At 37.6% G+C, this 13,610-nt stretch overlaps 1 protein-coding gene across 8 annotated transcripts in view; it reads left to right on the top strand.

Moving 5' to 3' along the window:
* Positions 1-13,610, top strand: part of TMTC2 (transmembrane O-mannosyltransferase targeting cadherins 2) — an 874,097-nt gene that overhangs the window by 195,482 nt on the left and 665,005 nt on the right. For all 8 annotated transcript variants that reach the window (XR_014252178.1, XM_082418933.1, XM_082418934.1 and 5 more), the window contains one exon: positions 2,498-3,326. Coding sequence is in view for 7 of the 8 variants with exons in the window: in XM_082418933.1 (XP_082275059.1) it covers positions 2,498-3,326 (829 nt within the window). In the remaining variant the exon portion in view is untranslated. The remainder of the gene's footprint in view (positions 1-2,497; positions 3,327-13,610) is intronic.

Here is a 13,610-nt window from a genome sequence, read left to right as displayed (position 1 = left end):
AAATTTCTGTTTTTTTTCTTGTGACAACAACATTTAAGATCTATTCTCTTAGCAACTTTCAAATTTGCAATACAGTGTTGTTAACTATAGTCACCGTGCTATACATTACATCCCCACGACTTATTTATCTTATAACTGGACGTTTTTACCTTTTGACCACCTTTATCCCTTCAACCATTTTGCCCATCCCCCCAACCCCTGCCTCTGGCAACCACCAATCTGTTTTTTTTAATCTATGAGCTCAGTTTTTTCCTTTTTTTTTTAATATTCCACCTATAAGTGAGATCATACAATATTTGCCCTTCTCTGTCTGATTTATTTCATTTAGCGTAATGCCTTCAGGGTCTATCTGTGTTGTTGCAATTGGCAGGCTTTTCTTTTTTATGGTTGAATAATATTGCATTGTATATATGTGCCACATTTTCTTTATCCATTCATCCATTGATGGACATTTGGGTTGTTTCTGTCTTGGCTATTGTAAATAATGCTGCAGTGAACAGTGATCATGGGTGTGCAGGTATCTTTTCAAGATAGTGATTTAGTTTTCTTTGGATAAATACCCAGAAATGGAATTACTGAATCATATGGTAGTTCTATTTTTAATTCTTTGAAGAGCCTCAAAAATGTTTCCCATAGTGGCTGCACCACTTTACATTCCCACCAACAGTGCAAAAGTGTTCCTTTTTCATCACTTCCTTGCCAGCACTTGCTATTTCTTGTCTTGATGATAGCCATTCTAACAGGTGTGAGGTGATACCTCATTGTGGTTTTGATTTGCATTTCCCTGAGGATTAGTGATGTTGAGCACTTTTTCCTATACCTATTGGTCATCTGTATATCTTCCCTGGAAAAATGTCTGTTCAAATCCACTGTCCATGTTTTAAACAGACTGTTGTTTTTTTCTATTAAGTTGTATGAGTTCTTTATATATTTTGTATATTAACCCCTTACCAGACACATGACTTGCAAGTATTATCTTCCATTCAGTAGGTGGCCTTTTTATTTTGTTTGATGGTTTCCTTTGCTGTGCAGAAGCTTTTTGGTTTGATGTAGTCCCACTTGTTTATTTTTGCTTTTGTTGCCTTTTATAGATTCTTTTTTAAACTAAATATTTGCCATATTCTTTGCATGGTTCCAAGCACATTTCTGAATGTCTTTGAGGAAGATAGTTTTATATAGTGCCAGAATGTGTGCAGTAAGAGATCGCATTAGCAGTGGATCATTAAAGTTGGGATATGGTGTCCATCCTTCCCCCTTCCCCACTGCTTCTTCAGGACTTAAATTATTTGAGGTCACTAAATTCTTATTCAGGTTGAAAGAGTTTGCCAGAAATTTCTCATTAACAGGGATGCCCTTTGGCCTTCCTCTCACAATTTTCTGTCTTTCTCTTGAAATAAGTCCATTATTAAAGTCATTTTATTTTTAAAAAGTTATCATCGACATGAAAATTTTAGGATTCACGAGGAGTCTTATTAGATGTTTACTGTCACTGATGTCACTGAGAGCACAGGGTAGCAGATGATAACCCAGTTTATAAATTCTGCAAGGAGATTCAAGACTATTAAATGGGGACTGGCACAGACATACCATGGTTTTTACTATCCGAAAGTAGATTGTTCCTGTGAAACCTTTTGCAAGCCGAAATGGCTTAAAGCAAATAAGCTATTACCTGAGGGCACATCTTGCTAACGGATGTACCAGATAAATCAAGATAAAGTGCAAATGCTCACAGAACCAGTTTAAAGCTATGGCAGCTTGATGCTGAGTATAGCTCCTGGGGAAGGAGCTTGGAGGTGCCGCTCACTGGGGTACACACTGCCTCTGTAGATGGCTCCCTGCAAAAACAAATGCTGAACCTATTTTCACTTTTCACCTTTTTTGTAAAAGTGAAAATCCTCTTTGCATGTTTGTTGTTGTTAATGAAAATAGGTGTTAATTTAGGTCTTTTGTAAAAGCAAGGTGGCGTAAAGTGAACTTCTGAAAAGCGGGGATACCTGTAGCTAAATGCGATTGAGCCATGCAGAATCCTGTTATACTCCATATTTTTTGGCATGTCTGCTCTTTGCTTTCGCCAGAATCTAAACTATAAAATGAAAGAAGACATTTATTAGATGTCTACTATATCCCATATACAGTGCTAAGTACTTCCACTTTGTAGTCTGATTTTGACCTGACACCAGTTTCGGGAGGGAAATGTATTCAACCCGTTTTATAGAGGTCAAGAAATTGAAGCTTTGGTTATTGGTATTTAGAGAGGAACAAGAAGAAAAGATACTCATCAAAAGTTATATGCAGAGTAGAATTCCATAGTCCATTTTTTTTAAGCTTACAGTATCTGTAAGCATGTTTAAAGGAGATGGAAACGAAGTCACGTATTTGAAACCTAATGCTCTGTTTTTAGTTGCCCATTTAAAGTATTTTTCATCTCTAAGTGTTGTATTCCTATGTTGTCTTGATGATGATCGTAATTTTTTTCCCCCCTCTCTTTTGGTTTCAGAGGAAGAACTTGTCTCTTTTTCTCAGCATTAGTTTGTTAACTTTCTGGGGAACTTCCCTTTTGGGTGCCCGTTTATACTGGATGGGAAACAAACCACCAAGCTTTTCCAACTCTGACAACCCAGCTGCTGATTCGGATAGCCTCCTGGCTCGGACACTCACCTTCTTCTACTTGCCAACCAAGAACCTTTGGCTGTTGCTCTGCCCAGATACCCTCAGTTTTGATTGGTCAATGGATGCCGTGCCTCTGCTCAAAACAATTTGTGATTGGAGAAACCTACACACTGTGGCCTTCTATACTGGACTCCTCCTCCTTGCCTACTATGGTTTGAAGAGCCCAAGCGTAGAAGGAGAATGCAACGGGAAATTTGTAACAAATGGCAAGCAGAATGCAAATGGACATAGCTGCCACCCAGAGGTGGAGTACCGGAACTCAGAGATTAAGCCCAGTTTTCCATCCAAAGTAGAAAATGGCATTAAAAATAACGTGTCACAGAGAACACGGCTTCCTTCTACAGAGAACATTGTTGTTTTGTCTTTATCTTTGTTAATAATACCCTTCGTTCCTGCCACGAACCTGTTTTTCTATGTTGGCTTTGTAATTGCAGAGCGAGTATTGTATATCCCTAGTATGGGCTTCTGCCTCCTCATTACAGTGGGTGCGAGAGCCCTTTATGTCAAAGTCCAAAAGCGGTTTCTCAAGAGCTTGATTTTTTACGCTACAGCTACGTTAATTGTTTTCTATGGACTGAAGACGGCGATCAGGAACGGAGACTGGCAGAATGAGGAAATGCTGTATAGGTCAGGGATAAAAGTAAACCCAGCTAAAGGTAATATTTTATTTTATGCTTTTGCCTGGACGGTGTACTTTTTCTGCCTTTTTATATCTTTGCTTCTTGCCTTAAAACACACAGTATTAAGGAAGAGGAGGTTCTTTTACTCAATACTTATAATTTTTGTTTTTTTTTAAATGAGGGAGCAGTACCATTATTTTAGAAACATCCAGCATTCCATATTTGGAACAGGGAAGTGTTTTCCTATGTTTCTGACTATACTTGTCCAGAGGAATTAGAGCTCCTATTGTGTAAAAATATTGACTATCCTAAGAATTTAGAAAAAGGCTTGGTTTCCACATTCTAAAATACTGATACGGACATCATCTGTTTTCATCATGCAATGAAAGTCACGTTATCCCACGTAAGTATAGTTTAGCTCTTCTGTCTTCCAAGCACCGCCTGAGGAAATACCACGAGACCCACACTGATATCTTTAAAAGATTTGGAGGTAAGGCCACCTCTGAACCTTGACATGGTGTCTGTAGGTATCATCGGTGTGTGTGCGTGCAAGTGTGAGTCACCCTTAGCTTTGCAGAGACTAAATAATCTGGGTATTGCCAAGCAGTTCGCATATTCTTATTTGAAAGTCCTTAAGTCACTTAAGGAAATAAACTTTTCACTATACAAGGAGAAGATGGAGCATATTTTTCATTACTGCTTTTGATTTAAAAAATTATTTTAGTAAATCTCAGAATCTATTGCTTGAGTAGAAAGTAGCCTTTAAAGCATAAATGAATAGTCAAAAGCTGTTAATTCAGTGATCTCTCTGGTTTAGGCAATGAATGATGAGAGAAGCTAGAGAGCAGTTGAATGAAAATAAGTGTACATTTTAAGTGTAGAAATATACCATAGTAAATAGTGCCAAAGAGTCTTGTTCTTCATAAGGCATTTTTTAGTGTTTTATCCTTTAAATTATGGTTGCTTGCATAGCATTTGAACTGGGCTTTTTCCACTTTTTCCAACACATTTCTGTACCAGTTATTCAAATACTGAATGTGTGAAACTGCTCCTAATGAATGGAATGGCCTGCTCATATGTATCAGGATATATATATATCCAAAGATCTAGATGCCCCAGAAACAACTCTGGCATCCCTATCGATTACCAATTAAGTCAAGAGTTCGGTGAACCACTATTCATTTCTTTCAGCTGAGGGACTAATTGTTGGTGCTTATAATTCTTAATAGATTGCAGAGATTTTAATGGGAGTAGAAACATTAAAATTGAGCTAATACAGAGCATAGAATTTCTCAATTCTCTTGGAAAAATCTTTACCATGTGGCGTTTTAGGTAGTGAGTGCTGCACAGTTTATTGAATGCCTGAACCCCAATCTTGCTGTAAAAATTGTTGCAATCAGTTCTCACAGAATGCTTTTCAGCTAGTTTTTCTTCACTGGTACATGTAAATATATAAAACAAGGCTATGTTGCTAGTTTATTTTCCTGCTGTTTGAAAGAGATACACGGTAAGGAATTAAAAGAAAAACCCCAGCATATTAATTTCATCACAGGGTTGTTCTAAGGATTTGTTAAATGTATTGGTTAAGTTTCAGGTTCAGCTACTGTAACAAAGAGCCAAGATAACAGTGGCTTAAATAAGATAGAAGCTTTATTCTTTCATGTAACAATCTAAGCCTGTGCGGTCCAGCGCTGATAAGATGGCGCCATGGGTTTTCTGGACCCGTGCTCCTTTGCTTTTGTTCCCTTGCCATCTCAGTAGTGTCACCCTGTCCGAGTGGTCCAAGATGCCTCAGCATCACATCAGCACTTCAGCTAACAGGAAGAGGGAGAGAAAGGGCAAATGGTGGGTGTTCCCATTCTCTTTAAGAGCATATCACAGAAATTGCCACACCATGCTTGCTCCCAGACTGTTGGCCACACCTAGCTACAAGGAAGGCTGAGAAATGTTATCTTTATTTTGGGAAGCTAAGTACCCAGCCAAATTTTATTACTCTTGAAGAAGGGGAGGGCAGATACTGAGATGCTAGTGTAAGTAGCAGTCTCTGTCCCAGAGTAAGCGAAAGTATTTTGTAAACTCCTAGACATTTTCCACCATTAGCTACTGTACTGCTGACACTTATGATTCCGATTTTGCTGAAGTTATTTTGGTGACATGGTTAAGATGACTGATCATTTCTTCATTCATCCATTCACTCAGTAAAACAATTATTAAGCATGTCTTTGGTTTCTGATATATTTCCATGTCTCCTTCTTAGTACTTAAGTGCTATAGTATTTAGGTACTCCAAATTTTATTAGTTAAATGAGTACACAGCTGACCAATAGTATAAATCTTTTGAGACATCAGAAATTGAATTCCTGAATAATGCCCCCTCCCCAACCTGCGCCCCAGCCAGCTGCTTTACTTACAGCATTTACCATCTCAGTTGGTGGCAACTCCATTTTCTCAAAAGCTCTGACCAACACTTAGGAGTCATCCATACCTCCTCTTTTTCTTTTGCACCCTACCTCCATTTCATCAGCAAATCCTCTCTGCTCTGTCTTCAAAAGTACATCCAGAACTTGACCACATTTTACCACCTCCACTGCTAACATCATGGCTAAAGTCACCATCATCTTTCATCAGATTGTTACTAAAAGCCTCTAAAGTAATCTCCTTGCTTCTATCTTCTTGCCTTTTAGCATGCTTTTGTGAAAGTCGGACATGATGTATCAGGTAGTAGGAACTTAGATAAATAGGCTTAATGTGAGTTTTAATGTTAATCTGGCTCTGAGTTGGGCGTGGGTTTAATGTTTGCTGTAGCTATAGGTGCTAGAGGCATTGTATTTCCCTGGTGTCCTTGTTCTTGTCTCCCCTGTTGTTTTTGGGCTTCCCCAAGAAGTCGGAGTCTGTATTTTGCATCTCTTTCCGCTGTAAATTCACCATTTTTATAATGGAGCCCTGTAAGTGTGTTGGTTAAATGTAGGAGAAGGGAAGTGTCCTCCTATTTGGTGATTAAATCCTAGTGCCTCTAGGCTGTGAGCTTTGTGAGAGTTTCTTGGCTTTCCCTATGTCTCCTAGTTGGGGCAGGAAGGCCAGAGGGGATGGGGGTGATAGGGACGACTGTCCCCCACAGCTCTGGGTAAGGCCACCCCCCTGGAGAGTAGACCTTTGCTATGAAGGATCATCAGGGCTTATTTCATAAAATTTATATTTCTCCTCCTCTTGTAGAGCCAGGAAGGCCTGTTTCTTGGCTCTTCAATGTGAGAACGGGGGGTCCCTGGAGGTAAAACCCACAAAAGAGTAGAGGCCCCTAAGACCGTGGCCTCCAGGAGTTTCTCCCTCTAACTGAAGCTCTTCCACAACTCAGCTTCCAGCAGCTCCTCTCAAAATCGCCAGTTACTTGTTCCTATCAGTTTCTGCTCCAGGTAATCTCATCTCTGCACGACTGGATTTTCCAGTCTCTCCAGATTTCCTGGTGATGGTTTGCCCAGTGACCTCAATTCACTGACAGTGCCAAGAAAAGCCATTGGTTTTGCAGTTCCTTTAGCGTATTCTTTTTTTTTTTTTATTTTTTTTATTTATTTTTTGGCTGTGTTGGGTCTTTGTTGCTGCACGCAGGGTTTCTCTAGTTGCGGCGAGCAGGGGCTACTCTTCGTTGTGGTGCATGGGCTTCTCATTGCGGTGGCTTCTCTTGTTGCGGAGCACAGGCTCTAGGCGTGCAGGCTTCAGTAGTTGTGGCACATGGGTTCAGTAGTTGTGGCTCGTGGGCTCTAGAGCGCAGGCTCAGTAGTTGTGGTGCACAGGCTTAGTTGCTCCGCGGCATGTGTAATCTTCCCGGACCAGGGATCGAACCCGTGTCCCCTGCATTGGCAGGCAGATTCTTAACCGCTGCGCCACCAGGGAAGTCCCCAAGAAAAACCATTGGTTTTGCAGTTCCTTTAGTGTATTCTTGTTGTAAGAATGGGAGTGATGAGTTCCAAGCTTTTTGAATGTCTGAGCTGAACTCCTGCTTCCAGTTTTCCATCCTTAGCATCTGCCTGTCATCAGCAGCCCTAATGATTCCTTTGAAACGTAAACCAGAGTATTGTGTTCACTGCCCCCAGTCCTCTACTGGCACCCATTTCTCCCAAAGTCAAAGCACACAATCAGAGACTTGACACTATACATCTCCCAGCCTTGCCTTCACTTGCTTCACTCCAGCCCTACTGGCCCCCTTTGATGTGCCTTCTCTATTCCAGATAAGCCCGTGCCTCAGGGCTTTGGCACTTGTCATTGCTTCTTCTTGGAATGTGTTTCCCAGGAGAGTCTCACCTCTATCTCCCTCACCTCCTCTAGGTCTCCAGTCCAGTGTTGCATTATCAGTAAGGTGCTTTATGTAAAACTGTCTGCCTTTTGAAAAATTGCAACTACCCCTCTGCTTCTGCCTTGTCTAGCATTCCCTATCCTCTTTCCATACTTTGTTTTTCCCGTAACACTTAGGACCATTTGACATACTATATTTTCCATGTTTCTGTGTTTATTGTTTGAATGCATTGTCAGTGTCCATTAAAATGCACGACACAAGAAGGCAGGGAGTTCCGCATTTTTTTTAATGCTATATATGTAACGACTAGGACAGTGCCTGGTAGAGAGAGGGCATTCAGTAATTAATACACTGACGAATAAACGTTAGTCATAATCCTTCTCCTTAAAGAGTTTAGAGAACCTGTTGAGAGATAAAATGTGCATGCATTAAAGGAAGTGAAAGTGTAAAATATGCTGTTGATATACCAGGTGCTGAGGCATGCTCCATAATAAGAGGGATAGAATTGGGAGTGGAGTTAGTTTTGGACTCCACGAGTGCCTTCTGTGACATACGCTTCCATTTTGATACAAGGCAAAACTTTTAAAATCCAGGTTCCTGATTTTTTTCTGTTTATAACATGCTAATAAATATAGTTCTGACTACAGTGACTTCTTTAGCAATTATGAGACTGGTAGTAATCTTCCTTAAGGTAGATTTTTCTAAGTCTCTGATGTTATTTGAGCCTAGCCAAAGATTAGAAACTCTTTAAAGCCAGTCTTATGTAAGGTTGTCTGAGATGACAGTTATTTCATTGAGTTAGTTTTTCTTTCCCTCCTTTGAAAGCCTTTGCAAATTTTGGAGTGCTTCAGTCTTCCGTGTACTTTAACAGAATATGATTTTAAGCCTCATGAAGCATTATACATGAAAGCTGCTGCCTTCAGTAATTGGTCCTGCAGACAGCTGCCAGTCATTAACTGATTGGATGCAAATGATGATGGGTAGAGCCTGTCATAGTGACTGTGTTGCTAATTTATGGTTTAAATCTGGATAGTGGAGAAAGGATAGCTGATTTGGACTATGTAAACCACAAGTCCTATCTCATTATGTGGTTGATAATGTCAGGAAAATACTAGACATAGTTGATTACCACAGTTTGCTGATTTCACAATAACTCTTTGCATTTTTGTGCAGAGGAAAAAGGAAATTTTCTTTGATGGCTGCTTTAATGAGCAAGCCACATAATATTTAAAAGGTTTTTTTTTGAAGCGTGTGTTTAAAGCACCGTTTTTTATAAACTGTATTGATTAGCATTTGCTTGAAACAAGCATTTCTTAATTCATTACAAGGAGGTTAAATGTATGGTCACTTTCCTTCTTGGCCTCTGGCCTTATCTAAATCCCTGTGTGTCTTTGGCTGTTACAGAATTTGGCACCACTGATTTCTGCTCTCTGGCTTTCAAGGCCACTACACAATTTTGACTGTCTCTCATTTTCCACAGCTGTCTCTTGTATGGTTTTGCCTCCTCCCCAAACTGATTCATTCTGCAAGGTTCTGTCCAAAGACTGCCTTCATTTTCCTTTCTGTATAGAATCTAGACCACTACCTGGGTTATAGTACGGGGTCAATATATGTGTCATTGAATTTCTAAGTTACCTTCCCCGTGACTTCCTATCTATGTGGGACTTCTCCATCTGGGTGATTTGTCCACATCTCTAACTCTTCACCAGGCTTCCCTAAAACCATCTACTCACTGACTTCCTTAGTGATTAAGGTCATAAGCAGAGACTAACAAAGTTATTATAGATAAACAGATCAGTAGGCACATATAGATAAAAAAGAATGATAACATATAGGCAGCATAGCTGGTGTGCTAAAAGGCATTTACATTTTTTCAAGTTATAGATGAAAAATCAAATCAGCTCTTTAGAATGGTTGGTTTATTAACTCTATATCAATTTGCTTTAGAGAACATACGACTATGCTTTTTAATTGTTTGGAAACAATTTCTTAAAATAATTAGGAACAATGAAGCAGCGTTCATCCAAGGAAAATTTAACAAGAAAACATTTATTTTAATGCCTTTTTCTAATGTAAATATGTGAAATGATAGATTAAAAAAGATGTGTATATCATGATGCACATATTTGAAACTCTAAGGGTGATTACTCACACATCCTATATTTGACGCCTCCTTATGCAAATGACAAATATTGCCCATTTAGATATAGAAAAACAGAAACTAAATAGTTGTTTCAGCCATGCAACACTTGACAATTTTTCTTTTTTCCTGGATTTCTGTAAAATTGACACTTCAATTTCAACTTCACATGGTTGCAGATTTCAAGAAACAAGTATGTGGAAGGAATATCATTTTATGAAGGAAAAAATTCATAATTTAAGTGAAATCTAAACCTCTAAGTCATGTGAAACTTGACTAATTCCGTGTGGATTTTATGGTCTAACTTTTTGATTACCTCTAATTGACTGTCTTCTTTAACTGTGGTAAATTGCAATTAACCAGCTAGCTTTGAGATTGTGTAATAAATCTTATTATATTTCTTAGCTAATTTGTCACGTTACTTCTGAAGTAAGATGAAAAATTTTCAAAAGAGGTACAGATTTTTATGAAAAATAACATGAAGCAGTTAATTCAGGAAGGAAAACCAGTATAATATCTTATCAGATTGGCTGCCCTGAGTTAAAAAGCTGTAAAATACAGATTTTAATTTTTAACAGATATGGTAGGAGATAGCTAGCAAAAAGCCCCCTAAAAGGCTGATTGAGAGAAAAACAATGCAAAGTGGAATCAGGTTTCCAGAGGGTAAAGAAATTCGGTGTTTCTTCTCAATTAGTCTCTTCTGAGTAGAAAAAAGAAATATAAAATAATGGGACTGACAGTAGTAAAATGAAAATGTCTCATTGGCTCAACCAAAGGATTTAAACAAGTAAATCTGCTAAATTGTTAAGGCCCCTTTTAAACATTTGATTCTTGAGGAAATCAACTACGGTCATTTCTCAGTTGAGATAGAGTAAGTCACAGTAGTTCAAAAGCATGTGGTTTCCTTGCCTCTAAGAATGGAGTAACACATAAATCTTTTCTTTGGTTCCAGCTCTAATGGCTGCAAGTACAGTTGTGTAGGGAAGAAGAAAACAAACAAACAAAAAAAACAGACCACAACAGACTCAGTGAAAATGGTCCTACGGTGTATTACCAGTGAAGTAGGTGACATACTGCTGTTTCTTTGGGATTATCCGTAACAGAACTTTTAGATCTTTTTGGGTTTTTGAAAACCCTCAAACCTAAAATTAGTGTTGCCTTAGATTGAATATATTTACCAGTGGTTATATTTCAAAGGAACTGAAATTCACATATAATTAAAATAAGTATAAAGTTACTTTATTCTGATTTCCATATTAGTTTTGTATTTGATTCTTAAAATGCTCTAACATTTCTTTGCTTTTCTTTTACTAAACATATATGAAATATTTCATTCATTGAGAAATATATACACATACCTCATATTTGAACCACTTAAAGGATACTACTAAAACATGCATTTTGCAGATTAAGAGAAAGCTATTACCAGAACAGTTGATGACCTCCCCCATACCTCTTCTTCTTTCACAGTTTTGTTTCTTTCATTTGTGTTCTCTTATTTTATGCTAGAACCCCCATTACAATCTCAAACAAGAGTGATGACAGCAGGATTTTTGTCTTATTCTTGTTCAAGAAAGAATGTTTTAAATATTTCACCATTAATTATGTGTATTTTATAGGTTTTTCAGTAGACAGCTTTTATCAGTAGAGTTTTCCTCTTATTTCTAGTCTAAAATTTCTTTTTAGGAATTAATGTTGATAATGATAGTGATTTTCTCCACTCAATCTCTTTATGTTAATGATTTATATTAATAGATTTTCTAATGTTGAACCTACTTTGCACTCCTGGAATAAGCCCAAAAATTACTTATAATGTTTTATCAAATTTATATTCTTCTAAATTTGTTTTTCACCCATGTCCCTGAGTGAGATTGGCGCTTCCCTTCAGGGGGTTTGAGTTTGTTTGGCTTCTCCAATCTGACCTCCCTTTTGAAGCCAACTAAACCCCAAGCCCTGTTCTTCTTAGTTTCACAGATATACGCAAGGTGAATACCATCTTCAGAACCGTTTAACCTTCTGGATTCCTGCTTTCAAGCAGTTTCTAGGCTTAGGGATTCCCCTTACTTTCCCGTCAATTAATGCATTCATTAACAAATATTTGTAATTTCTGTCTAGCATGTGTTCTGTACTAGGAGGCAATCTCTGAACATCGAGTTTCACTGTACTGTCGGAAAGAGAAACACCTAAGAAATATCCTTCAATCTAGCATCTATTAAGGAATGGGTTAGCTACGTTAGAAGTTAGAGTTTGAGAATAGAGTTGTTTGTTTATGACATAGAAGATATTTTTGAAATTTTAAATTCTCCTTCAACAAAAGAGAACCAAATTGCCTAAGTTAGCTAAAAAGTGTATTAGAGCACTGTCTTAAGCAAAATTAAATTACAGGTATTTGACCCTTATAAAACACAGAAGGGTAATGTATATTTGTTTTCTGCTGTAATATAAACTTGCAGATAATGTCACAGGTATAGCAGATTTTCAAGAAGACAAACACATGTTTTTTAGTTTTACCCTTATTACATATGCACACCTATTACTGGTGATGGTGGAAGTAAAAGAAAATTCCAGTTAAGTCTCAAGGGATTATGGGAAAATCTGAGATGTTCCAAGTTGTGTAATTGTTGAAAAAGACTTGGATGTAGAAGACTGTTTATATATAACTCTATGGGAGAAACAAAGTGTGAGCCCTATTTTTATGCATATGGGTGTTAAATTAGAAATCTCTCCTCCATTTAGTTTTAGTTTTTAGTTTAGTGTTAAATTTATTTCTAATTTAAAAATAGAAATATTACCATCCAGGGGGATCTAGTGGAAACATGTATGTGCTTACTAAAAAATAAGGACCAAACACTAAAAGATATGGTTTAAAAATGATAATATTATTTACCAAGTAAGACACTACAATCCAACTTGATTAAATAGTAGAGAGAAACAAGCACAAACAAACAAACAAAAAACCTTGCTTGAGGGCTGGACTCTATTAGGGGCTTTGTCGTGTCTTGTATTTAGGAGTCTAAATCCCAATGATGTTAGCTGCCACTCTGAACATTTATTCAGTCACCTTAAACAGCATAATTCAGTTTCTCTATGTAAAACACCATGGAGTATTATATTAAAATATCAACATTAACATCTTTTTTGGGAGTAGTGTAGGCATACATTTTAATTAGGAGAACTTTCTCTCTAGGAATTGGAAGTTTAGAAAGAAGGAACTGGATTAGATATGCAATACAATAGCTGAGTCAAATTTTGACAAGAACAGATAACTGAGGTGTCAACGAACTTTTTTTTCAGCTCTTTCCCTGGATGGCAGAGGAAACTTACAGTCTTGTAATGTTTGGGGCTCTGCATATTACAACTGGGAGTTTGTATAATAAAGAAATGCGATAAACTTTCTTTCTTCTCTTCCTCTCTTTTCTTTCCTTGGGAAAAGAGAGTAAATTTCTCAAATTATATATCACAAGACTACCAGGAAGGACCAGGAGGTCTGAGATATGTTGAGATAATATCTGGTTTTACTTTATCAGTTGGCTTATTCTTTTTAATTTTTCAAATAAGCTTTGGTGGTTTGCAAAACTGGTATAGAATACCTCATTTCTCTACTTAGTCTGTTTTCATATTATCTGAATATTTCCCAAGGACAGCTTCAAGTCGTGTTCACTCTAGTGGTTAAAACTGAATGCTGTTGTCCATATTCATGTGAGTGTTGAAAACAATTTTCAAGTAGAGATAAGTTTCTGGGTTTACATAAAGAAAACATGAGCATATTAATTAATGATATTGTACAAATCCATGTGTTGTGCGTTTTTCTTATCTCCAATCACTATTTGAAATTACTTTTGCTCTTGCAATTCTATTATTAGGAAGCAGTGGCACAAGATTTTAAAAATCTC

The sequence above is a fragment of the Balaenoptera physalus genome, assembly GCF_965194825.1.
Source record: "Balaenoptera physalus genome assembly, chromosome: 13".
In the NCBI taxonomy this organism is placed as follows: Eukaryota; Metazoa; Chordata; class Mammalia; order Artiodactyla; family Balaenopteridae; genus Balaenoptera; species Balaenoptera physalus.
This window is presented reverse-complemented; position numbering and strand designations above follow the sequence as displayed.